At 40.3% G+C, this 27509-nt stretch overlaps 1 protein-coding gene across 5 annotated transcripts in view; it reads left to right on the top strand.

Annotated features, from left to right (window-relative positions):
• The first annotated feature begins 14189 nt into the window (after nt 1-14189).
• Nucleotides 14190-27509, top strand: part of LOC126471009 (bone morphogenetic protein receptor type-2) — a 378855-nt gene continuing 365535 nt past the window's right edge. For 2 of the 5 annotated variants that reach the window (XM_050099064.1, XM_050099067.1), the window contains exons 1-2: nt 14190-14551; nt 17679-17865. In XM_050099064.1, the coding sequence (XP_049955021.1) occupies nt 17784-17865 (82 nt within the window). In that variant the 5' untranslated portion in view covers nt 14190-14551; nt 17679-17783. The remainder of the gene's footprint in view (nt 14552-17678; nt 17866-27509) is intronic. The other 3 variants (XM_050099065.1, XM_050099066.1, XM_050099068.1) reach the window with 3 other exon arrangements.

Genomic DNA, 27509 nt, shown 5'->3' on the forward strand with positions numbered 1-27509 from the left:
TATGCTCCACCCATTTAGAGCGGCGATATGTGCCACGACGGCCAATTTTTTTCTTGCTCCCTGTAACATCATTAAACAGGCTCAAAACTGAGGAATGCTGGCTGCTGTGACCGAGCGGTTCTAGGCGCTTCAGTCCAGAACTGCGCTGCTGCTATGGCCGCAGGTTCGAATCCTGCCTTGGGCATGGATGTGTGTGATGTCCTAAGGTTAGTTAAAGTAGTTCTAAGTCTAGGGGACTGATGACCTCAGATGTTAAATCCCATAGTGCTTAGTGTCATTTGAACTATTTTGAACTGAGGAATTTTAGAACTTTTGCAAATGGGTCTGTATATTATAACTAGATTGTTGACTATCAGTCATGAGCTATGACCCAAAACACAACAAAATTATTCTTGGCAAAACTTAGTGCTTTTTATTTTTTTATTCTTTTGTAGAACACACTCAGCAGAGACGCGTTCCTTGGCGCAATAGGTAGAGCATTCGCCGGCAGTATTCGAATGTGTGATCTCTTTGGGGCACATGTTCGAATTCTGGATGCGTCATACATTCTTGTAAATTTTACGCGAAATACGAAAATAGCGTTAGCAAGAACTGATTGTAGCAATTGTTTTAGTTGTGGGATGTGTTATATATAGCTTTATATTAATCCCAGTCTGAGAAGCAGACAACAGAGGATAAACGTATTTATCATGCAAACAAACAATTCACTTTTTGGAAAGCATTGCTAGTAGTGACGACAGCACCACGCGTCCACAGTACAATGAGATGTAGGATGAAGAGGTTATATGGAGAGATATAAAGAGTGTACAACATGCAGGTGACACAAACATAAGGGCTATGATGCTTGTGAGTGTAAACTAATATTAGCATCTGAAGTAGACTTACTTCATCTTTATGTAAGCTGATGAAACTGCTAAAGTTTAGACAATAAGGACCCTAGCTAGACAGCACTAAGATAAAAACATTGTTTCTAATCAAGTAAAAAGTGTGTGGTAACGTTAACTAGAAAATATCTCTTTGGAAATGACGTGTGTGACCAGTGACTGCAAATGTAAGTGCAAGTAAATAGCAAGGAAAACACAATAACCTTCTGTTTTTAATCGTCGTAGTGAAGTTTTGCACCTGTGATCTATTTTTCATATGAGAGAACTGTCGAGTCATTTTACAAATAAGTTGAAATGCTCATTCCAGTTAGAGTCGAACCAGTGATCTATGGACATCTTATAAAATTCGAGGGTTTATCGCTCAAATAACTGAGAACTGAACAATTGACGGGCAGTTAGCTAAAAAGACAATATTCAGTAGCAGTATAATTTAGTTGAATGACGTTATCCTTCATTGCAACAGTGGGAGAACGTATTCCGGAGATCAGATAATGTAAACTTCACAGTAACACATTTTTAATCAAGTTATTGAACTTGTGCGTCGGCGACGTGGTGATAATTTGCGAGTACAGTGCAACCACATTTTACGCATCTTCTCATTCCCTGGAACACCCAAAAACAACTTTTCAGGATTTTTAGTAGATGTGTTTGTATAGTATGGTATCACATGACTCGAATGGAGTGAGCGTTCAAATTATTTGAATTTCATTTCCGTTTTTATAAAGGAATGCTGAAATTCAAGAGGAAAAGAAGCATGTTACGAGCATAAAATGACATAATTAATCATTTAAAACAATTTCCAGAAAATAGTCAAATATCCTGTTTACAAAAAACTTCTCTGTACAATGATGCATTTCTTAATCACAAACGAATACATAATCACTTAACAATATTTTCTGATAGCGGAAGTCTGTCTTCTCGCGATCGCGTGGCCACAGTAACAGGCATTGCAACATAATTCCACTCAAATACTATTCCTGGAGGATGTAGACTCCACAGTGATTGATCACATTGCCCGATCGCATAACCATGGGAATACGATGGGTGCGTGAACGGACGAACCCGATAACAGTCTTCCCGACCTGCAGGTCGTCGTGTACTTCAGCGTCATGATGAAGCGAGATGGCCGAATGGACGCCACAGATTAAACAATCCCGTATGCGTAATGGAGAGCTCACATTAATCTCAACCCATGTGTCCCGTGGCAAACAGAATCAGATTCCTGGAGAAGCGTTTACACCGTTCCAATGTTCACCTCACAACAGTCCCTCTTTCTCTTTGTGTACTGTTGCCAAAATTTGGACTAACTGTACACCTACAGGCCAGGTGGCGAATATCGGGCATTGTTAGCTAGTGCTGGCTCTAACTACAGCTCTGGCATTCACGCATTTCTCAGAGTAGCTGCCACACAGTTTCACTCTCGGTAAGCAGAGCTCGGGAGCTGCGAGAAGGTTCCGGCAACCAGCTTGTGGCCAGCATGTTCGGAGCTCGCGCAAATGCGATGATGACGTGCAGGTCCATGATGAATGGGTGGCAACCAGTGACACCACTGCATAGGCTGGCAGAACACAAGGTGGGCATGTCTGTGTGCAGCAGGCTAGTGACTGCAGTGGCAGGCTGTGCACAATCCACAGACACATGCAGTTTATCTTGGAGGATACTAACATGCAAAGCAAAGTCTCATTGATAGTTAATATAAAGAAAAAAAGCATTTACGAGTTGCACAGTTAACGCAATGTAATGTGTAGCTGAGTTCATAGTTCACTGATTCAGTCCAAGCATGCCATGGCACTCGATCCAGTCTCGATACTTGAGCAAAACGGAGGCAGGGGAACTGCACAGTGAATCTTAACTCAGGGGAGCATGGTATCAGTGCAACTCAAACGTGGATCCTGAAACTGTGATGGACTAGCCCAGTGATGCGACGGGCGAAGTCTGGAGTTTGATGTGAACACAGACACGGAATTCGGGACATCAGTTAATCCAGCCTGAATACCCACATGGCGGAGGCACAGGGATGCGAACACGTGTCCAGGACCTGCGACAGACAAGCTACTGGTGAGATAGGAGGAGATGACCAGAGCCTGCCTGGGGATTGGCTGATGACGTGGCACATGGCACTGTGACTTTGCAATTGTGATGAAATGAGACAGATGAAAAGACAGTGCTGACTAAATAATCCTGTGTGCATTGTGAGGAGCTCAACTCATGTGACTCAGAGTACGCAGAATCAGACTCCTGGAGAAGGATTTACACTGTTTCACTGCTCAGTTTGCACTGGCCTCTCTTTGTCTTGTGTGTGCCTGTGCATGTCACACCACTGCTAAAATTTAGCCTATTGATAAATCTACTGGGATGCTGGCGAATTCCAAGCTATGCTTGCTTGTGCTGGTTGTAACTACAGCTCTGGCATTCATGCATTTCTCAGCAGGGCTGCAACAGACCAGAATAAGAAATAAATGTTTAGTAAAAGTGGACTCTAAAGTGTATACCTTAAGAGCTATGAGTACTTGTTCATCTTTGCTACTGTGAAACACATATCTTCTACTGAGCAAATGCTCATAGCTCTTTTAGTACCCATGTATGCTAAATAATTTTTGTTTACTTTATTCCATAGTACCTCCTCACAAAATACGGAAAGCAAAGACCTTACAGCATAAGAGGTTTGTTTCACAGCATCAGAGATGAACAAGTGCCATAACTCTTAAGGTACTCATTTTAGAGGCCGTGTTTACTAATCCTATTTTTGCTTCCAATAATCGTTCCTGTCATATCCATAATTATTGACCATTTCTTCTGGGACACGCTGTATATAAAATGTTTTACAACTTAGGAAATTTTTCACAGAATTGTTAAAATATCTGCAGATTTCCTGGTTTCATAATTGACTGACAACACCAAATGTTTTGTAAATAAATTCCTCTTGTATTTACTCCCATATAGATAGGTTAGTGAAACTTTCTATTCTTTGCTGTCTTTAGTACTGTAAGTTTTGTGTGTGTACTGCCAGTAAAAATCAGTTATTTCCTCGTTTAGTGTCAACAAAAACATATGTAAGTAGAAATATAGATACACTCACAAAATATTACAGTAGTTTCTTTCTTGCTATATCAATTTCGAAGTGTTCAAAGACACTTACAGCAATGTATATAAAGAACCATTTGTCGGGTGCAAGGTAAGTTGCAACTTTATACTCTGTAAATGTCGAAACTGCCTTCATATCCTGAAAACTTGGACATAAGTAGGCTGACATTTACTTTTCAGGATTGTGAATGAACAGTTTCAAAGTACATATATACCAGCGGAAAAATACTTCTGTCAGAGTACAAAAAAGGTGAATATGTTCCTCTTTAAAAGACTCTGACAGAAATGTGGTTAACCAGCAGCCTTAATACTCATTCCACCTTCCTCACCAAAAATTTTTGCATGGAAACATATTCACACTCTTTTAACACAGAACATTCTAAATCCTTTTGTCAAGTCTCTCTTTGTAGTTACATCTTCATACTCACTATCTATGTATGTCGCTCTCCAACTGCCTCTTTTTTCTCCCATAGGCACTTTTTCCTGTCTGTCTCCTGCACTATCACTGTCTGCATCCCTTTCCCTTGCTCTTCCTTACTACCGTCTCCTTCACTACCACTGGCCCTATCTATCTGTCCCATTGTTTATTTCTCTCTCCCATTACCACTGTCTCTTCCTTACAATCTGCTGTCTTCCTCTTCAACAGCCAATGTCTCCTTTCTACACTTGTAATTGGGAAGGGTTTGCTCATAGTTTTGACATCTAGATTGGGAAACTTTAACACATGGGTATTCTCTTTTTTTGCCACTGAATCTAACAGACCATCATTATTCTCTCCTCTCTCTTTGGCTCCAAATGCTATTGTCTTCATCCATCTCTCTTTCTCTTTCACTGCCACATTCTCTCTCTCACCATCACTGTCTCCTCCCACTTTCTCTCCCTCTGGCACTGTTTTCTCTCACTTTCTCCTCCACTGGTACTGTCTCCCCTGACTGCTTCTGTGGTACTCTCTTTCGGGAAGAATAAGGCAAATACGTTCGCATGCCAAAACTTTTGGTGCAGAAGGTGAAATGAGGGTTTAGGCAGCTGGTTCCCCACTTCTCTCTCAGAGTCTGTTAAAGAGGAACATATCCAAAATTGTTATGCTGATTGCCTATTTTCCCCTGTTACAGTAGGATGCTCTGCTTATACAAAACTAATTCTAGATCTCAGCATAGTTTTGACAGTTTATATACATACAGGGTGGTTATAATTAAACTTTCGCTACTTAAGAGGGCTACAATGAAAAACGAGTGATTGTAGGACAATGAAACTTTGTGGAAACATTTATAAGGAATGTATAAGAGAAAGAACGAATAAACCATTCAAAGTACGTATTTTAATTTCCAAATAAGGCAGTAAAATTTGTTTCTTTTGAACCATGTTTACGTTCTAGGTTACAAACATTCCTCAATGTGTTGACCATCTGAATCTATTGCTGCCCTAAACATCTCAGGTGGGATGCTGGATACCTCCCTCATGACACAGCTCGTGCACTCATTGTTTCCAGCATTCTCAGTCATGGCAACAGTAACTTCTTCAACAGTTCATGGTGCAATAGACCGCCAGTCTCTTGCAGGAGCAATTCCCAAATCACCAGTTAATGTGAACTCCTCAATCATGTTCAGCCTCTGTTTGGGAAGAGGGCCTCTCCATATTCCTTTAATGCATTGATACGGGCAAAGAGCAGCAGCATTACTATTGCTTTTTGATAAAACAAGTTTATGAGGAAAGCTCTGCTCACCTTGACCAAACCCATGTGCAATATCTGCAACTGTAGTGCGCACTGATGCTTGTGCTTCAGCGCTGTTTCATCGTAATATTACTGGTACCTAACATTAAGTCATGAAACTAACATTACTAGTAACTCAAATCCTACAATGCACAATCTGAACATCATTCCTGTAATGTTGGGTACCCATTCATGGCCACAAGTTTTATTATAATCACCCTGTACTTCAACAGTTTTATATACTTTGATACAAAGATACATGATAAAATTTTTATTCATGTAGAAACATTCGGCGAAGAGTATTAAATGCTCCAAATGCAAGATAACTTACCACAGTAGCTGCGTGACTCTGACCAGAACAGCTGAGTGTAAGCGAAATGTGATGACAGCTTAGGCCAAAAACTGACAAATAAAGGTTGCCCAAATGAGATCATTATAGTGTTAATAACAGAGGTCATCAATCAAAATCATAAAGTTATATCTAAGTTACAAGAAGGTAGTGAAGTGAAACTGGATGCGATGTGTAATGCACAAAGTGTACAGAAGGAGAAAGTGGACAGTGTATCAAGTCAGAATATTGCCTTGGGAATATACGCCTACACGGAATAGTCAGGACGATTTGATGCAGGCTGATAAACTTGTCAACAAAGTGTAGGACAAGAAGACAGTTAATAAAACCAAAGAGGTTTTTGTACTAGGAATTATTCATGGTCGAGGCATTTCACAATTATTGCAGGACTCTATGGGTAAAAACTATCAAGTTACTGGTACAATTAAGCCAAATGCTGGACTCAGTAATGTTACATGTGATGTTGCCTCCTTGAGGAAGGATCTTGATAAACAAGACCATATAATGATAATAGGTGGTGCTAGGATAGCTTAGGTTACAACCACAACTACAGAGTTGAGGATATCCCCAACAATGCTGAAAAATAACAGACAGCAATGTGGAGGTAGTTTAACTTGTCCAGTGCATTGATAGGCCATGGATGAAACTTTCAATGAAACATGTCAATGAAAAGCTCAGCAGGGCATTGTGGCAACCAGCCCGGTCACACACTGAAATGAGTGATGCAATGCCAATAAGTCAGCATCATCACACACATCATCCCTTACATTTAAATAGAGCAGGAAAGAAGCTTATTCCATATATTGCCACCAATAGCATTAGATGCAAGGAAGACAGCATCCACCCAAACCCAATGCTTTCTACCATTCATCGTAGATCTTTTTAAGATAAAGGCAAAAGAAAGACACAATGTAAAAGCAGTGCTAATTGACAATAATGTGACAGACAGCAAAATTAGAAATTAGGTCTCTGATAATCATCATTGCTCAAAAATTTTCCATCAGATTACAAGAAGTCTACTAAATAAAAATGAAGAGCTGGTGCTTTCAATTCAAGATACAACATCATTAGAAGAAACAACTATTCATCTACTTTGCTTAAAAAAGCAGCATCTATGACCTGCAGAAATAGAGCAGATAAAACTATAAAATTACAAAATTAGATCTAAGTACTGTAGAACCAACTTCAGGAAAAGAAGTGTTGCAATTTGTGTTCATAACACTTTTAGGTCACAGGCTGTGGATTTAAGTCATTATCGCACTGAACAAGATTTTGAATGCAATGTGGTCAAACTATAACTAGAAAAGCAGTCTGTCATAATTATAGCTATCTACAGGGCATTGGTAGGAAATATCCCAATGTTCCTTGCTCAGCTAGAAACAGTCCTTATAAAACTTTTCAAGAGCAACAGTAAAATTATTTCATGTGGGGTATGCAACAATGACTTTCCAATGCCCGATAACAATCATAGAGAACTACAAACACTGATGTCTTGCTTTAACTTACAACTAATTATCATATTCTTAACTAGTGTAGATGACTGCAACAAGACTGCTATTGACAATGTTTTCTTGGGTCCCACACAATAGTATGATGTTAAAATACAGGCTGTGGTAAATGTCGTATCCAGTCAAGGTGGCCAAATGGTAATCCTAAAATTCGGCAACAGGAAAACAGTTAATGTACACTCTCAAATTACGCATATTAGAATAATAAACAAGGATTCCACTGATGGGTTTAGAAATAGTCTGCGACAAGAATTATGGAAAGATGTGCACCATGAAGACAGTGTAGATAAGAAACTTAACACTTTTTTAAATCTATTTCTCAAATACAGTTTTTACCAAAGGTAAATCAAAACTAAAACAAATGTAAGTTGGTGGAAAGACTGGATGATATCTGGCATTAGAATATCATGTACACTAAAGAGGAAACTTTACCTAGAACAGAGGAATATGATATACAAGGCAGTGAAAATACGCTATAGGAGACATTGTAAAATCTTACATTGTAAAATCTTAAACTATGTCATCAGAACGCTAAAACATGCATCTGGTGCATCAAATTAAAAGATCAAACAATGAAACGAAGGCCATATGGAAAACCATGAAATTTGCAACAAACAGTGACAAAATATTAGAACAATCAGATGTAGCACAGTTTATTGAAAAAATGGGGAACACTACAATAATCTGAGAAGAGTATCCTCTGAATTCAATAAATTTTACCTCTCTGTAGAGGAAAACATGGGAACACATAACAATCAACTTCTCTCAGAAGCCATAAATCTACTTAATCTTACCAAACATACGCCAACGACGATACTGCACTTCAAATTCACAACACCAAATGAAATTGTAAAAATCATCATATTCCTTAAAAGCATCAGCTACACTGGGTATGACAGAATATCAGGCAGGGCGCTAAAATTATGTGGTGACTTAATCAGCGACATATTGTGCTATTTATATAACCAGTCAATGAAAACTGTGGTATTTTTTTACAGATTAAAAAAAGCTGCAGATACACAAAGGTGATAAGAGATATGTAATATCCAACTATTGCCCTATCTCTCTGTTTCTAGTTCTTTCAAACATAATTAAGACGGTAGTGTACAACAGGCTATATAAACACCTAATACAAAATGGCTGACTGACACCATCCTAGTTTGGCTTTTGCAAAAGGTTATCTTCAGAGGGAGCAGTATTCAGTCTCACAAAACGAATTCCAGATGAATTTAAAAGTACAAGATAGCTTGTAGGCATTTCCTGTGATCTTGCTAAAGATTTTGACCATGTAAAACGCAAGATATTTGTAAGGAAAAATTCCCACACTATGGCATTAAAGGCCAACCACTAGCTTGGTTAGCATACTACTTACATAACAGGAAACAAAGTGTTGCCCTTAGGGATGCAGTTGAATACATAAAATCGAATTGGGGAACTATTTAGTATGGTGATTTCCAAGAATCGATCCTTGGAACAATGAAATTATTAGAGGACATTAATGACCTACCAGCAGGGGTAAACAATGAAAATATAGTATCGTCTGATGATGATGCAAATATCTTGATTGCGGGTGTGATATGCACATTGCAGATTACATCTGAAACAATAACACAAGTGTACAAATGGTTCACAGCACATCTCTAAAACAAATTTACTCCAGTTTCAGACAGTAAATAACCTGCTGCAAGTTCCTGAAACAGATATCAAATAATCATAAAATAAAGGAAACTTCACATATAAGATTTCTAGGAATAAAAACGAATAATAAATTATGGTGGAGTTAACATATTGACCGCCTGCTCAAGAAACGAAGCTCAGCGAGCTCTGCACTAAGAACTACACTCCTGGAAATTGAAATAAGAACACCGTGAATTCATTGTCCCAGGAAGGGGAAACTTTATTGACACATTCCTGGGGTCAGATACATCACATGATCACACTGACAGAACCACAGGCACATAGACACAGGCAACAGAGCATGCACAATGTCGGCACTAGTACAGTGTATATCCACCTTTCGCAGCAATGCAGGCTGCTATTCTCCCATGGAGACGATCGTAGAGATGCTGGATGTAGTCCTGTGGAACGGCTTGCCATGCCATTTCCACCTGGCGCCTCAGTTGGATCAGCGTTCGTGCTGGACGTGCAGACCGCGTGAGACGACGCTTCATCCAGTCCCAAACATGCTCAATGGGGGACAGATCCGGAGATCTTGCTGGCCAGGGTAGTTGACGTACACCTTCTAGAGCACGTTGGGTGGCACGGGATACATGCGGACGTGCATTGTCCTGTTGGAACAGCAAGTTCCCTTGCCGGTCTAGGAATGGTAGAACGATGGGTTCGATGACGGTTTGGATGTACCGTGCACTATTCAGTGCCCCTCGACGATCACCAGTGGTGTACGGCTAGTGTAGGAGATCGCTCCCCACACCATGATGCCGGGTGTTGGCCCTGTGTGCCTCGGTCGTATGCAGTCCGGATTGTGGCGCTCACCTGCACGGCGCCAAACACGCATACGACCATCATTGGCACCAAGGCAGAAGCGACTCTCATCGCTGAAGACGACACGTCTCCATTCGTCCCTCCATTCACGCCTGTCGCGACACCACTGGAGGCGGGCTGCACGATGTTGGGGCGTGAGCGGAAGACGGCCTAACGGTGTGCGGGACCGTAGCCCAGCTTCATGGAGACGGTTGCGAATGGTCCTCGCCGATACCCCAGGAGCAACAGTGTCCCTAATTTGCTGGGAAGTGGCGGTGCGGTCCCCTACGGCACTGCGTAGGATCCTACGGTCTTGGTGTGCATCCGTGCGTCGCTGCGGTCCGGTCCCAGGTCGACGGGCACGTGCACATTCCGCCGACCACTGGCGACAACATCGATGTACTGTGGAGACCTGACGCCCCACGTGTTGAGCAATTCGGCGTTACGTCCACCCGGCCTCCCGCATGCCCACTATACGCCCTCGCTCAAAGTCCGTCAACTGCACATACGGTTCACGTCCACGCTGTCGCGGCATGCTACCAGTGTTAAAGACTGCGATGGAGCTCCGTATGCCACGGCAAACTGGCTGACACTGACGGCGGCGGTGCACAAATGCTGCGCAGCTAGCGCCATTCGACGGCCAACACCGCGGTTCCTGGTGTGTCCACTGTGCCGTGCGTGTGATCATTGCTTGTACAGCCCTCTCGCAGTGTCCGGAGCAAGTATGGTGAGTCTGACACACCGGTGTCAATGTGTTCTTTTTTCCATTTCCAGGAGTGTATTTCACCCTATGTTGACAGGAAAATATTCATTTGTTCTATTTCACATATTTGCACTTTCTGATCTCTATGATATAATATTCTGGGGAAATGCTGCAAAATTGGAAAACGTTTTTGAATTACAAACAGGAGCTGTGATTTTTATCTAGTGTTACAAACTGAACATCCTGTTGGCATTTATTCAAGATCCTTGAAGACTCTTGAGATACTGATACTCACAAGTCAGTACACCTACTTGCTGATGATATTTGTAATCATCAACCAAAAACTTTTCCAAACAAGCTGTGATATTCACAATCATGAAACAAGGCAGAAGCAAAGCCTTCACAAAGAATCAAAAACTCTCAGCTTAGTACAAAACGCAGTTATTCAGTCTGGAATCAGAATCTACAATAAGCTCCTGATGAATATAAAAAAGGACATTGATAACCATTATGTATTTAAGAGCAAACTGAAACAATTCCTCATAAACATTAATATATATATATAATTTAAATAAATTTCTACAACTATTACTTTTTTGTGTGCTAACATATGCAATATTTTACATCTTGTATGTATATTGTCTTCGGTATTGTCTTTTTCTTGAAACCCTGTAAGTAATAATGTAGATATATCTTGTCTTTCTATGTTTACAATACTGTTAGTTATCTTTTCTTTTTGAACATGTAATGTCATATTCTTTGACTTGTCTTACATTACAGTAGAACCATTATATTGTATGTAATTTAACAGGTTCAAATAAAAATCAGTCAGTAAATATGCAAACAACAAATATGTAACCATAATATAATGTTAACACAAACTGCAGAATAGGCGTTCTTTTCATACACATGGGAATCACTGTTCACCCAAGTACAAAAAATTGAGTCCTACATTAAATTCGAAAATTTTAAAACTGCCACCTAAGGAATAAATACAAAAGTTTTAAAGCAGTACTCAAAATGTACATTATAAATTGACCTCATTACAAAACAGAGGCTTCCTCTAGTTTAAAGGGAGCATGTAAGTTCACTTTTCACTAGTTTACATAAAAATATCCCGTCTCCGGCCATCTTGATTTAGGTTTTCCGTGATTTCCCTAAATCGTTTCAGGCAAATGCCTGGATGATTCCTTTGAAAGGGCACGGCCGATTTCCTTCCCAATCCTTCCCTAACCCGAGCTTGCGCTCCGTCTCTAATGACCTCGATGTCGACGGGACGTTAAACACTAACCACCACCACCACCACCACATAAAAATAACTACATTTTTAGTCTACACCTACAGCATACAAAAAATGTGGTATTTTATTTGCGAGTACAGAGAATTTCGTATGACAAAAAAGTTTTCTGTAAGGAGCTTACTTCTCCAGGTGACATCATCGAATAATTTCCAGGTCAAGGCGTTAAGTACCCATTATACAGAGACAGTGTGTCATAAAGTTTTATTGGCAAAAATATGTTAACTGAAAATATAATTTGGTGACCTCAGAACCATTGTGATGACTCCAGAACCTTTGCTGTGCGTTCACTATATCAGTTAAAAGAACATTTATAACCATAAAGTTTTATTGGCAAAAATATGTTAACTGAAAATATAATTTGGTGACCTCAGAACCATTGCGATGACTCCAGAACCTTTGCCGTGCGTTCACTGTATCAGTTAAAACAACATTTATACTTCATTATGTGCATATTTTACGTGCATATGTATCATAACTTTGAACCTCTGGTCTTAGACATGGATAACGATATCAAAAAAAAATTCGAGGTTGCCTGAGAACATCACCTTAAGAAAACATAGTAAAAATTTTGATACCTTGCTGTAAACAGAAGACATAGAAGTGTCCATCCCCACTATTGGTACTTTAGGTCCCCAAAAATCATGGTTTTTCTAGTTTATCTGGATAATGGATAAAGATTTTAGAAAACTGGAAAATGGCTTTTCTACATAAATGTCAAAACAACATACAGTTAACGAAAAATGGCTCTGAGCACCATGGGACTTAACAGCAGTGGTCATCAGTCCCCTAGAACTTAGAACTACTTAAACCTAACTAACCTAAGGACATCTCACACATCCATACCCAAGGCAGGATTCGAACCTGCGACCATAGCAGTCGCGCGGTTTGGACTGGGCGCCTAGAACCGCTTGGCCACCACGGCCGCCTGTACAGTTAACATTTGAGCCATTTACTATGGTTAGTTTCTTAGATAATTTTGGACCACAATACATAAATGGCTAAAAACTGTCATTCTGTTTGTTATTTAGGAACCACCCACGAACAGATAATTCTTTTGTAAGCCACCTAAGGCCCACCCTCGCCCAAACCTAATGCAAAAGAACCAACCGATTTGTTCACCTTGCCTGGGCTGGAGGAATTATGAAATATTTAAATTTTAGCCCTGTAGTGCAGAACACCTACAGTATGCTCGTCCTGCTGATTGGTATACAGATGTTCTTTAGGTCAAGGGCTATCCAATATAATTGCCCCGTTCTCTCTATGATCAACAGAACTCGAGATATGACCCCCTGAAAAATCATATTTTTGTGAGTGACTTTTTGGAACATATTGGTACCATACACTGTCAAGCATGCATCAATATCTGTAATGTACCTGACAAGTGCTATACTATTGTGTTGAATGGTCAAAGGACAACTAAATAAAGAAGCATACATTAATCAGGTCTTACTCAAATTCCTAATTGTTGATTATATTTTATTAAAATTGTTTTAAAAATTTAATTGACAAAGATTTATGACTTGAAATTAATTATAAAACTGTCTAGATCGCAAGTCATGTTTATTAATAGCTGACTGGCTTAGATCATTACATGATCATTTGCTGAACTACAACCAAATCGACGGACAATAAGTCAATGGCTGTGCATGGAGCAGGAACTGCTGAATGACTGTTAGTCATGACTATTAGTCATACAGTGGTTTCTGCCCCATGCATGGCCATTGTCTATCAGTATGGCTGAGGGTCTGAAGATGATCATGTGATGATCGAAACTGACCATCTTTCAATAAACGGGCTTTGTGATTCAGTCTGTTTCATAATTAATTTCGGCTCACTGATTTTATCCAACATTATTTTCAAAAATATATTTATAAGTTGTAAAATCAACATGTAAAAATATTTTCTGTCGATCGTCTTGTGTATAATATATTTATCCGAAAAAAGATTTAGATAGACACGTAAATAAATGAATACCAGCAATATATTGATCTCTCATTTGTGGTTGTGGCGCCAAACGGCTGGTGTCACGGTGACTATCAATGGCGCCAATATTGAATGCAAGCTGTAACCAGCGTTTTGAGATGTAGCTATTCTGTGGGAGTGGGTATCGTTGGAAACTCTTTGAGCGCTGGGCGGAGTCTTGTTTTACACCGCAGACTGGATTGATGGTGGTGGTGGTGGGTCGTTAGTGCAGAACACGCAGCGGGGTGAGGGAGGTTGTGTATTGATGGCAGGGTGTCGTCGGACCGCAAGTGCTCATATAGTGACTGGTTGTGAAGAACAAGTGTTTTTTTGAAAATTATGTTGCTCAAGAGACTGCCTTTGATGTGAACTTTGGTATTGTTTACGGACTAAATGTCATTTGTTATAAGGTTATGCATCTGACGTTTGAGTGCATCTCCACTTTGTAATTAACGAAACAAAACCTCTCTACTCAGTGAAGGATACGGCTTACCTGGACCAAACGATAGCATTTAACTTACGTTTTACTACATACGTTTGGACAGTCTGCCGCTGCCATATAACGATCCGTAAGTTCACTGTCAACTTTTCACTGCTGTCATCGTAACTAATTCATGGGAGAAGCTTTTCTCGATTTTTAGTGTTCTTGCTCCCAATTTTGATGAATATAGTTATATTTACTTACTTGCCTATAAAGAACTGTGTTCATTCGTCGAAATATTTGCATCATTATGCAGTGACAAGTACTTATTGACGTTTCGTCAAGCAGTCGAATCTAAAGCGTTACCAAGAACTCTTTTGAATTTTCAGTGAGAATAAGAAATGAGGAACCATTTTTTAAAAATAAGAAAACTAATATTTTGTTCCCCTTATTGCTTGAGTCGTAGCATATATTATATCGTGTCAATTTGATGAAGTGAGCTGTAGCGTGTACCCCAAACGCTGAAAAAAAAAAATCGTAACTTTGACATATGTACTTGGTAGACATCAATGTTGTTTGGGCTAGTATATTGACAGAGTTAGCCTGTGTAGCTTGTACCCCAGTATCGCTTATGTGACGGCTGTCAAGTTAGCGTAGATTTAAAAACCTGAATTTGTCTGTTTCAGGTTTGTTAATTTCTTCAAAAATATTGGAGATTTCCTCAATGGGTTCCCATAAAATTTAAACAGCTTATTGATAGATAAATATTTATCAATTAGTTTACAATAATTGGTTGTGGAAGGGTCTTAAAGTGGAATGTTACATTTTGAGAAAAAATTATTATTATTATTATTATTATTATTATTATTTTTCAAGACAAAGTAATCGATAATGTGTATTGGGGGGGAGCTAGTGATCGAATTGCAAAAAAACTGTGATCGGCGCTCTTTGTTATTTAACATGGATTATTAGTGATTAATCAAAAAATATATTTCGTGGAGGGCGTATATTTTGCACCGTGTGGCGTAATTTGTTATTGTGTGCCTTATCTAAAGCATATTGTATTTGTAGATGAATTCTCTTTGAAATTAGTCGATAGCAATATGTGCGCACATTTGGTCTATAATACTGCCCCTGGTTATTGTGACACACAAACAAAAGGTAGTCTGCCAAATATGAGTTATATTAATGTTGTTGTACATAGGATTATGTCACTTTGCTTTCTGCTCTGCCTTCTATATAGAGTTTTGCTCCATCATTATGCAATTTAGATTTAACACCTCATAGTGCAGTTGGTTTGGTTCTCCACAGGTGTCTGAAAATGTAGGCCTATTGACTGTGACTAATGTTGCAGCGTGTTGCACTATATTAATGATGGCCTTGGGCAAAACTAGATTTCCCTCGAATTTTCCTTTAATTTATTGATTATTTTAGTGTGTTTAAGTGCTTCCCAAAAGTAGCCAGTGGTACTACTAACCCTGTAAGCTTACATTTACTCTTTTGCACTCAATGAAGTTACCAGTTTTGGTATTAAATCATTTGAAAACATTGTTAGTGGCTATTACGGCAACTCTGTAGTTCACTAAAGTCTCTCTATATTGTGTTTGATAAATGGCTGATTGTGTCATTATCACACCCACACTCAGTTGCCTACAGTCTGATCGTATAGTGAGTAGAAAGCTTCCATTTAACAAACCTGACTGTAATGAACTGTCAAATCTTTAGGTACTGGTGTATCATATGTTCAGCATCTATGGTATCTTTTGGTGAAATTAGTGGTCATAGTTGTGTATTTAGCAACATGTGAGTTGATTTAAGTGCAGGAGTTAACACTTCCAAAAACTGTAAGATTTTTTTTATAGATGTACTGCATCTTATGCATGTTATTCTGTGTTCAGTGTAGACATAATTCAAAAGTTATGTATTGGACCTCCCTTGCATTTTTCGATATGGCATGGACATAAACATTGGGCTTAGTTACTGGTCATTTTGTTACCACAATGAGATTTTCTGCTTTCACATTTGTAGGCTTTGCCACCTTTCAATCAAATTGTCAGCTTCCAACGCAACCTAGACATTTTAAATTAATTTGAGGAGATTAGTTTTTATGCATTTGAGGAGATTAGTTTTTATGCATTTGAGGAGCTAATGCATTACTCAGTATATTTATTTATTTGTTTGATTACAAAAATGGGACTGAAGATGGATGCACATACCTTAAAGCTGTTATTGCTTGAGTAAGAAAGTACTGGTAAACATTTATAGAATTATGCTGTGCTGGAGCTCAGTCTGTCACAACAACAAAGATTTATTTTGGGGGGGGGGGGGTGTTGGATCCAGTAAGTAGCTTTAGCCAGAATAGCAGTTATCTCCCATGATTCGGTAGAACTGGAACATCAGACAACTATACATATAAGTGTGACATGACAACTGTCACAACACACTTTGAAATGGTATAGGCCTATCTAGGAAGTTCCAATACGAGATTCCATAATATGTTAATCGTCGAGTAGTAGCAATTTATGTGTAATACATTAAAATTAGCCTTGGAAAAACTGTGTGTTACTATTTACATTACAGGACTTTGTTTTTGTTTCCCTGTGGAAAAGTATGACTTATAGACCACAGGAATGCGTAGCAGTGATAGAAACTAAGATTATTAGTTTGGCAAGAGTTTTTCTGTCACTGCATGCCAGCATATTTGACAGTTTCATTGTGGTCTGTTGTCTTAATAAATTATCTATCAGAGCAAATGCAGTGTCAAGTTAAAATGAGACCTATCAAAATGCCTTTTTGTCTACTCGTCTTATCTGCTGTTTCCAGAGGAGTACGAACAAAATTACTATGTTTTGTGTATGTTCAAAAACCTATAGAATTTTAATTCAAGTAACTCGCTTCCATCTCTGAATATTAAAGTTTAAGGTCCAAAATTAATTATACAGTACACCCTGTGTAAAAACAGTGAAGGATGGCAATTGTTTTATTGGTATTTTTTCATTTTAAAGTAATTTGAGGAAATTAGTTTACTAATTTGAGGAAATTAGTTTTTATGCATTTGAGGAGCTAATGCATGACTCAGTATATTTATTTATTTGTTTACAAAAACAGGTTTGAAGATGGATACACATACCTGAAAGCAGTTATTGCTTCAATAAGAAAGTACTGGTAAACATTTATAGAATTGTCTGTTGACTTTCAGATTTCTGTCAATACTTGATCAATATACTCAGAGATGAGCAAAAAATTTGTAAAATTAAGTCATTTCATTGCTGCAGGTTTTGCAACGCTCTATAATGGAAAGAATATAGAGATATATTATCATGGGATGCAGATCTGCAAATTCTGAGCATCTGCTGCATTAACTTTTATGATGCCATTACATGGAAGAGGCCATTTCTGTTGTTAATAAAATGGGTATTATTACCACAGCAGTTGCACTTCTTGTACTGAATTATGCTAAAGGTCTGTACATTTCAAGGTATTGGCAGTTTAATAAGATATATGTTAATTCATTTCCATAGTCAGATGTCTATGTGTAGATTCCAGCTAATTGTATGCATAAATTGTATCAGCTTATTAATTAAGTGTACTTGAAATTTGGTAATATTGATTAAAATATTGATTGATGCATGCAACAACTTGTGTAAAAAATTACTTTTCTGATCAGTAAGAATTTGTTAATTGATAGCTATGAGAAGTATTCATGGACAGTGTAAATATAGGATGTTGTTTCTTAATAAGAGGAACAGTAGTTCGTGTATCCTTTGCTTCTGGTGGTGGTCTGCCCAGTTCAGTCACACTGTACATATGTAAATTCCATCACTTCCATGTATAAATGTGTTTTGTTGTTAAAGCTACGTATAATGGGTCTTGAATCCCAAATATTAATAAAGGATTACGTATGTAACTCAGTGACTAAAAAACTGGTGAAAGCATGTTTTACAAAGTAATTTGCCTTTTTAGAAGGTACAGAAGCCATGTTGGCTTTTAATTTAATACAGTGACATACAGTCTGATGGTCAGCAGGGAAATGCCTTCCTCTCTTTCTCTTTGTGGACAAATTTTCTTAGCTGGGATAACTCGAGCACACTTTCACTACCAAGACTGAAATGAATTCCAGCCTCAGCTTTGTTGATTATGGGAGTTGTAGTTGCACATAGTTTCATTGGATGTTTATTTTGTAGTTGTAGTAGTTCTGTGGGGTATTGTGGTTAAAGTTTGTAATTTTTTTTCTCCATCTTGGTTTGCATGAAGCAGGATTTGTCTGTAGATGTATTCGAAGGTGATGCTGAAATTTAGAAAGGAAAAAAAAGAAAAAAATGAAAATAAAGGCATAAAAAAAGGCAAAGACAAGTAGGTAGTGTATCACCAAAGTGAGTGTCATCAGTTTTGGTGGTCTAGTGGTGGAATGCATGCCTGGAAACCTAAGGGCCCCAGGATCAAATCTAGTTTGGATTGTGAATTTTTTTCAGTCCGCTTTTAACCTAAACTTTACCCTTCAATGATGTGAAGATTCAGCAAAATAACATGGGATTTGGAGCCAACAGTAAACTGTAGGTCCCGTTTCCCTGCTAAGATTACTGGAGTAAGTTAGGGATGTAAAAGTCACCAAAGGCTTAAAACAGGCTGTTGAGCCGTATGAAATCATCATCATTGTGATTGTGAATAAAATAAGTATGTGGTGTTTGTGTTCTCTCTCTCTCTCTCTCTCTCTCTCTCTCTCTCTCTCTCTCTCTAACGTATTTAAATGCCCGCTATACGTATGTTTACATCAGTTCTTGAAATTGGTGACTTAAAAGATTTATCAAATACAGTGACCACAGATGAATGAACTTTTTATAATCTGCAAATAAAATAAGCAAAATAAGTTCATAATGGCTGGTGCAAGAAACTGATTGAATTTATGCTCATAAATAAAACACATTTGTTTTAGTTAGTTGGACATCAACACATCTGAAGTTGGTAAAGTTGAGAGTTTCCATATCCTTGGAAACTGATTGTGTCATTCATTGACAATATAAGATAAAAAGCAATTAGCAGCAGATTTTTAATTAACAAGTTTCAAATCTGGGTCACAGTTGTAAGCAGTTTTTAAAAGTGTGTAGTGATGTAATGTCCATACATTTAGCATGCTGCATCCTCATTTTTCTAAATAGAATATGCTCTGAACTGACTCTTCTTAAAACAAGAGAAATAGGCTTTAACCATGGAAGCTCCAGGTTGGAATATCAACAATGCAAGGAAAAGATAGATGGCTATATGCTGTAAAGATGACACTTAAATTGCATACCTGCACAGGTAAAAGATGCTGAAAGAAATATTTCCTATAATGACTGTCACTTGTCGTGATCTTTCCTTACTTGTCCTTTGACAAGATTTAGTCATCTAGATTGAAATTTCAACCACATCAAAGAGAAAAATAAATTATATGAAATGTGTATTTCTTCTTAGTCACATTGGCATTGAATGTTTCTCACAGTAAAGTCACTTCTGCATTTGGATGCAAGTTCTTAGTCAGTTGCTTTAATGTTGAACAAGACGCTTGATAATTTTCCCAATTATGGCCGCTATGTACCCTGTAGATATAACCCCAGCCATAAAATTTTTTGGCTACTTATTTGAATATATTTGTTGTCAAAGCTTTGAAGTATCAGTCTGTTGGAGGTGGTATGTCTTGCAGCTGAAGCATCTGAAAAAAAAGTTCAACCACAGTGTAATATGGAAATTAGAATGAGATCTACTTGTACAGTCTCGAAGTACACCAACTAGTGACTCATGGGAAAAGTCATGATAAATCAGAAAAAATTTCAAGAGCAACCAGATATCAAACCAATACAAAGTAATTATTTCATATTTTGTCCTACAAAGAAACTATACATCATTAGTCTTGTAAATGAAAATAAACTTATGTAGGCTGCAGCCATATCGAGGACAAACTTAATGATTTGTTGTAAGTGAAATTTCCTTAAATTTTTAAGGCAGCAGGAGAGCAGAGGGAATGGGTAATGCAACGAAACTGTACAGAGTGATATACACACCTGTACCCATGCGCACCTGAGAGAGGGGCCAAATTTTGTCACTTCCAATTCCAAATGTTTTGTAACAGATTGTGCTCATTAAATGATATTCATGGAACATTGTTGCTGACTTTCATTCCGTAATTGTTTGAAACGCATGCCTTTCTTATGCCAAAATCATGTTTGTGTGCAATGTCAGGTGTCCTTCATACAACATATACTTGGTTGTAACTCGAGAAACACCATCTGAAACGAAAGATTGTTTGATCTGTAAACGATAGTGCCATGCACCAGATGATAGAACTTTTATGAATTTGACAGTACGTTTGAAGATTACTTGAAAACAATAATACTGAAGTAGAATGAAAGACAGTTCATTCCACACTATAGTATACAGATTTCACTGTAACTTGAATAAAAGAACACAGCCGCTTTTCAGCAGGAGAGTCATCAAAAGATCATTACAAAGCAGAGAGCAGTGCTGTGAATAGCTAATATGTAGTGCATAGACAGGTAATAGTGACAATCCTTATTAGCATTCAGACATCACAGTTAATAAACAAGATTACAGTTAATTAGCAAATTTTACAAGTAAGTGGCAGTAGCTTCAAGTGTATGTGACACTACAGGATACGGAACTCCTTACTTTGCAGAGATTTACCATCCAACTGTTAGTGGTAATTGCATTGCTAGTTACTGATAACTAATACCTGAAAATGATGCTGTTTCAATTTCATATCACTATGAAATGAAATGATTGTATGGCATTATTGGCTGGGAGACTCAGCCGCCTCGGCCATCCTGATTTAGGTTTTCCGTGATTTCCCTAAATCTCTCCAGGCAAATGCTGGGATGGTTCCTTTGAAAGGGCATGGCCAACTTCCTTTCCCATCCTTCCCCAATCCTATGAGACCTATGACCTCGCTGTCTGGTCTCCTCCCCCGAAAACAACCCCAACAACCCAACTCAGCCGCCTAGGGCAAGTCTTTGTATTTGATGCCACTTCAGCAGTTTGTACATTGTTGATAATAACATAACACCCAATCCCCAAGTGGATAAAATCTCTGACATGGCCAGAAATTGAACCTGGGATCCTCTCATCGAGAGACAGCAATACTGACCACTAGACTAACAGTTGTGGGCCAACATCATTATTATTACTGCTCATAGTTCTCATTCAGTTACAGAGAGAAACTTGCTTCCTCACTCGCTTCCCATGTCATGCGGTTCCATTTATAGTGACATCATTGGTAGGACATCAAGCCTCAATCTGCCTTCTCTAACTAAGATGAAAATATAAGAGAATTATATTTCAGAGCATGACTTTGTCCACAGTAACTGATAGACTGGGTTTTGCTGAAGGTTATATAAATTAAATGGAACTGGGAATGAATAATGGAACGTAAGCATATAGCTGCAGCTTAGACATTAAAGTATCTTAGGGTATTGTAATTGAGTTCATATTTTAAGTGTTAAGACTCTGCTTTTGGACCCTGAGGAGAGTTTGCACAGAACAAATGATTTGCAATACCAGGTGGTACACCCCCTGCGGGTCCAGGTGTTAGAATAGGCCCAAGGTATTCCTGTCTGTTGAAAGAGGTGACTAAAAGGAGAGTCACACGTTTCAGCCTTTATGTGATGCTCCCCTGTGGGGTTTGTCGTCCATATTTCAAAATTCTTCCTGACAGCGAGCCAAATGGGGAAGGGCGCCTTTCATGGTACATTGAGTCCATCGTGCGCTGAGGCTTTTCACATCCTACGTCAACGTGGATCTGCACTTCCGCACATTTTCCAGCTGTTGGGCGAGGTCACCCTCCATCTACTGTGCAGTATCGTTTTTTGCGCTGATGGTGGTAACAGAGTTTTTTGCACCTGATTCCAGAACAGTAGCCGGTCCGTTGTGGTGGGGCCGCCATGTACCCTGTTCGTTGCAGCCCCCTGACTACACAGGGATTGCTCTGCTGATGCCTGCCCCGGTAACTCCCAACGTATGCCAAGGGGTAGATGCCCATCGCCCCAAGGCATTGGGACTCCCGGCAATGGCCATCCTGCCAGGTGGCCTTTGCTGCAGCTGGGTGGCTCCTGTGTGGAGGTTCCGTGGTTTGAGTGGGTGGCAGCAGGGTGGATGACACGCGATGAAGCGTAGTACATCGTCTCTTGCTGGTGGTCAAATAACAGCAGTCTCTAAGTGTTCACGGGCTCAATTAAATGCACAGAAGTACAACCCCAAATTGTTCTCTTCCCTGGCCATGCCATGGGAGGAATGTCAGGCTAAGGATGGCAGCAGCTCTTATTTGCCCTGGTACCTTGTATGTTTGAGAGCTGATGGGGGAATCTTTCATGACAATGAAGCCTCAGTTTTTTGTTGAACAAGTTTGCGGAGGTGGAGGGTTTGTCCAAAATGAAATCTGGGTCAGTCTTGATCAAAACAGCACCCCCTGTCCAGTCACGGGTGTTACTTGCTTGTGACAAGCTGGGGGATGTTTCTGTAACCATCACGCCCTGTAGTGGAACTGTGCCCCTTCAAACCCCTCTTGAAGCTGTGGCTGTCAGAAAAAGGACGAAGCAGGAAATAACTGTCTGCAATGTATATCTTCCTCCAGATGGTGCAGTATCCCTGAATGTATTAACTGCACTGATTGATAAACTCCCTAAACCTTTCCTACTTTTGGGAAATTTTAACACCGATAGCCCGTTGTGGGGTGGCACCATGCTTACTGGCCAAGGCAGAGGTGTCGAAACTTTACTGTCTCAGTTTGACCTCTGCCTCTTAAATACTGGGGCCACCACACATTTTAGTGTGGCTCATGGTAATTACTCAGCCATTGATTTATCGATTTGCAGCCCAGGACTTCTCCTGTCTATCCACTGGAGAGCACATGACGACCTGTGTGGTAGTGACCACTTCCCCATCTTCCTGTCACTGCCCCGGCGTCAGGTCCACGCCTGCCCAGATGGGCTTAAAACAAGGTGGACTGGGAAACTGTCACCTCTGCTGTCACTGTTGAATCTCCCCCACACGGTAACATCGATGTGATGGTTGAACAGGTGACTACAAAGATCGTTTCTGCGGCAGAAAACACAATCCCTTGCTCTCTAGGGTATCCCCGGCGAAAGGCACTCCCTGGGTGGTCGCCGGAAGTCGCTGAAGCAATTACGGAGTTTCAGCGAGCTCTACAGCGGCATAAGTGGCACCATTCCCTGGAGCACCTCATAGCCTTTAAACGGCTCTGTGCCCGCGTTCGCCAGCTTATCAAACGATGGAAGCAGGAGTGTTGGTCGAGATATGTCTCGACCATTGGGTGCCATACATCACCTTCCCAAGTATGGGCAAAGATCAAACGTGTTTTAGGGTACGAGACCCCAACAGGTGTCCCCGATGTTAACATAAATTGCATATTATCTACCTACACAAACGCGATTGCCGAGTACTTTGCTGAGCACTATGCTCAAGCCTCTCTGTGTCGGAGAATCACCTACCAGCCTTTCACACTCTCAAACAGTGGCTGGAAGGGAAAGTCCTCTCGTTCACTACACGCCACAGTGAATCCTATAACACCTCATTTCCAGAGTGGGAGCTCCTCCATGCCCTTGCACATTGCCTCAACACAGCTCCTGGGCCATATCAGATCCACAGTTAGATGATTAAACATCTCTCATCTGACTACAAACATCATCTCCTTGTCATCTTCAACCGAATCTCGTGCAATGGTGTCTTTCCACCGCAATGGTGGAAGAGCACCATCATTCCAGTGCTCAAACTCGGTAAAAACCCACTTGATGTGGATAGCTATCGGCCCATCATCCTCACCAACATTCTTTGAAAGCTGCTGGAACATATGGTGTGTGAGCAGTTGGGTTGGATCCTAGAGTCACGCAGCCTATTGGCTCCATGTCTGGGCGGCTTCCGCCAGGGTCACTCTACCACTGATAATCTTGTATCCCTCGAGTCTGTCATCCAAAGAGCCTTTTCCAGTTGTGAACACCTGGTTGCCATCTTTTTGATTTACGAAAAGCGTATGACACCACTTGGCTACATCATATCCTTGCCACATTATAAGAGTGCGGTCTCCGAGGCCCGCTCCAGATTTTTATCCAAAATTTCCTGTCGCTTCATACTTTCCATGTCCAAGTTGGTGCCTTCCACAGTCCCCCCCCCCCCCCCCTCCCCACCCATATCGCATATCCAGGAGAATGGAGTCCTGCAGGGCTCTGTATTGAATGTGTGTCTATTTTTAGTGGCCATTAATGGTCTAGCAGCAGCTGTAGGGCTGTCCATCTCACCTTCTCTGTATGCAGACAACTTCCGCATTTCGTACTGCTCCACCAGTACTGCTCTACCAGTAATGACGATCCACTCATTGTAGTGGAGACCTATCGATTCTTAGGACTGGTTTTTGACGCCTGATTGACTTGGCTTCCTCACCTTCGTCTGCTTAAGTGGAAGTGCTGGCAGCACCTCAGTGCCTTCTGCTGCCTGAGTAACACCAACTGGGGTGCAGATCACTCTACTCTGCTGCAGCTCTACAGTGCCATTGTTCAATCCTGCCTTGACTGTGGGAGTCTGCTTTATGGTTTGGCGGCACCCTCAGCGGTGCGTTTACTCGACCCACTGCACCACTGTGGCATTCGCCTAGCAACACAAGCTTTTAGGAGGAGTCTGGTGACCAGCGTCCTGGTGGAGGCCGGAGTCCCTCTATTACAGGTTAGGCGTGCACAACTGTTGGCCAGTTATGTTGCACACATTCGTAGTTCTCCTGTGCATTCGAATTACTGTCTCCTTTTTGCATCCACTGTGGTTCATCTCCCTCATTGGCAGCCCAGGTTAGGGCTTCCAATTGCAGTTTGCGTCTGAACTGGAGTCCTTGCCTTTACCACCTAAACTAAAGGTCCATTCACGTACACCTCCATGGTGTACACCTAGGCCATGGCTTGGCCTGGACCTTTCAAATGGCCCTAAGGACTCAGTTCACCCCGCAGCTCTCCGCTGCCACTTCCTTTAGATTCTTCACATGTACCAAGGCCATGAAGTGGTTTACACAAGTGGCTCAATGACTGATGATCACGTTGGCTTCACGTATGTCCATGGAAGACATACTGAACAGTATTCCTTGCCCGATGGCTGCAGTGTTTTCACTGCTGAGCTGGTGGCTATATCTCGTACTCTTGAGCACATCCATTCATGCCCTGGGGAGTTGTTTCTTCTGTGTACTGACTCCTTGAGCAGCCTACAAGCTATTGACCAGTGCTACCCTCGTCATCCTTTGGTAGCGACCATCCAGGAGACCATCTATTCCCTGGAATGGACCAGTTGTTCAGTGGTGTTTGTCTGGACCCCAGGCCACATCGGCATCCCAGGCAATGAACTTGCTGACTGCCAAACAGGCTGCATGGAAACCGCTTATGGAGATCGGCTTCTCTGCAACTGACCTACATTCAGTACTAAGCTGCAGGGTTTTGCGGCTTTGGGAGACGGAATGGCATAACCTCAGTACACTCACCAAACTGTGTGCCATTAAAGAGATTACGAATGTGTGGAAGACCTCCACGCAGGCTTCTCACAGGGAGTCTATGGTTTTGTCGGCCCCGCATTGGCCACGCATGGGTGACACGTGGCTACCTCCTGTGCTGTGAAGACCTGCCTCAGTGTCGGTGTGGCACCTGGCTGACAGTGGCCCATATCTTGCTGAGCTGTCCTTCTTTGGCTGCCCTGCGATGCACTCTTCAGTTACTGGACTCATTGCCATTAATTTTAGCTGACAATGTCTCATTGGCTAATTTAGTTTTGTTTTATATGTGACAGTGGGTTTTATCATTCTATATAAGTTTTAGCGCATGTCCTTTGTCCCTTTGTATTCTCCACTCTGATGCTTTTAGGCTGGATGTTTTAATGTGCTTCTCTCTGTGGTTTTATTTTCCTGTTTTGTCCATAGTAGTTTTGGTTGTCCTTCTGTCATTCTTCTGGTTCTTCCTTTCTCCTGTTATTTTGCTGTACGTATCCTTTAGTTTCTTCTTTCCTTTGTGTAGTTATTTTACTGGGAACAAGGCCATTTTACAAATCTACTTGAAAGAATAAAATTATCTTGCAGCTGGTACGCAGTTTTCCATCTGTGAATTTGTGTGATATGTACACTGTATATGCAGTGCACACCTACTCTGTCAGTAAAATACAAGCAAATCATATGCTGTAGCTCTTTGCCCACCCTTTCCCTTCCCTCTCCACCATAGTGTGGCCCCCCCCCCCCCCCCCCCAAAAAAAAAAAAAAAAAAACCAACTAGTTTATGGAATATTTGAATTTATATTATTGTATACTAAAAGGTATCAGATAGATTATATAATGGTAAGACAGAGATTTAGGAACCAGGTTTTAAATTGTAAGACATTTCCAGGGGCAGATGTGGACTCTGACCACAATCTATTGGTTATGACCTGTAGATTAAAACTGAAGAAACTGCAAAAAGGTGGGAATTTAAGGAGATGGGACCTGGATAAACTAAAAGAACCAGAGGTTGTACAGAGATTCAGGGAGAGCATAAGGGAGCAATTGACAGGAATGGGGGAAATAAATACAGTAGAAGAAGAATGGGTAGCTTTGAGGGATGAAGTAGTGAAGGCAGCAGAGGATCAAGTAGGTAAAAAGACAAGGGCTAGTAGAAATCCTTGGGTAACAGGAGAAATATTGAATTTAATTGATGAAAGGAGAAAATATAAAAATGCAGTAAGTGAAACAGGCAAAAAGGAATACAAACGTCTCAAAAATGAGATCGACAGGAAGTGCAAAATGGCTAAGCAGGGATGGCTAGAGGACAAATGTAAGGATGTAGAGGCCTATCTCACTAGGGGTAAGATAGAGACCGCCTACAGGAAAATTAAAGAGACCTTTGGAGATAAGAGAACGACTTGTATGAACATCAAGAGCTCAGATGGAAACCCAGTTCTAAGCAAAGAAGGGAAAGCAGAAAGGTGGAAGGAGTATATAGAGGGTCTATACAAGGGCGATGTACTTGAGGACAATATTATGGAAATGGAAGAGGATGTAGATGAAGATGAAATGGGAGATATGATACTGCGTGAAGAGTTGACAGAGC

This window comes from Schistocerca serialis, chromosome 3 (assembly GCF_023864345.2).
Source record: "Schistocerca serialis cubense isolate TAMUIC-IGC-003099 chromosome 3, iqSchSeri2.2, whole genome shotgun sequence".
In the NCBI taxonomy this organism is placed as follows: Eukaryota; Metazoa; Arthropoda; class Insecta; order Orthoptera; family Acrididae; genus Schistocerca; species Schistocerca serialis.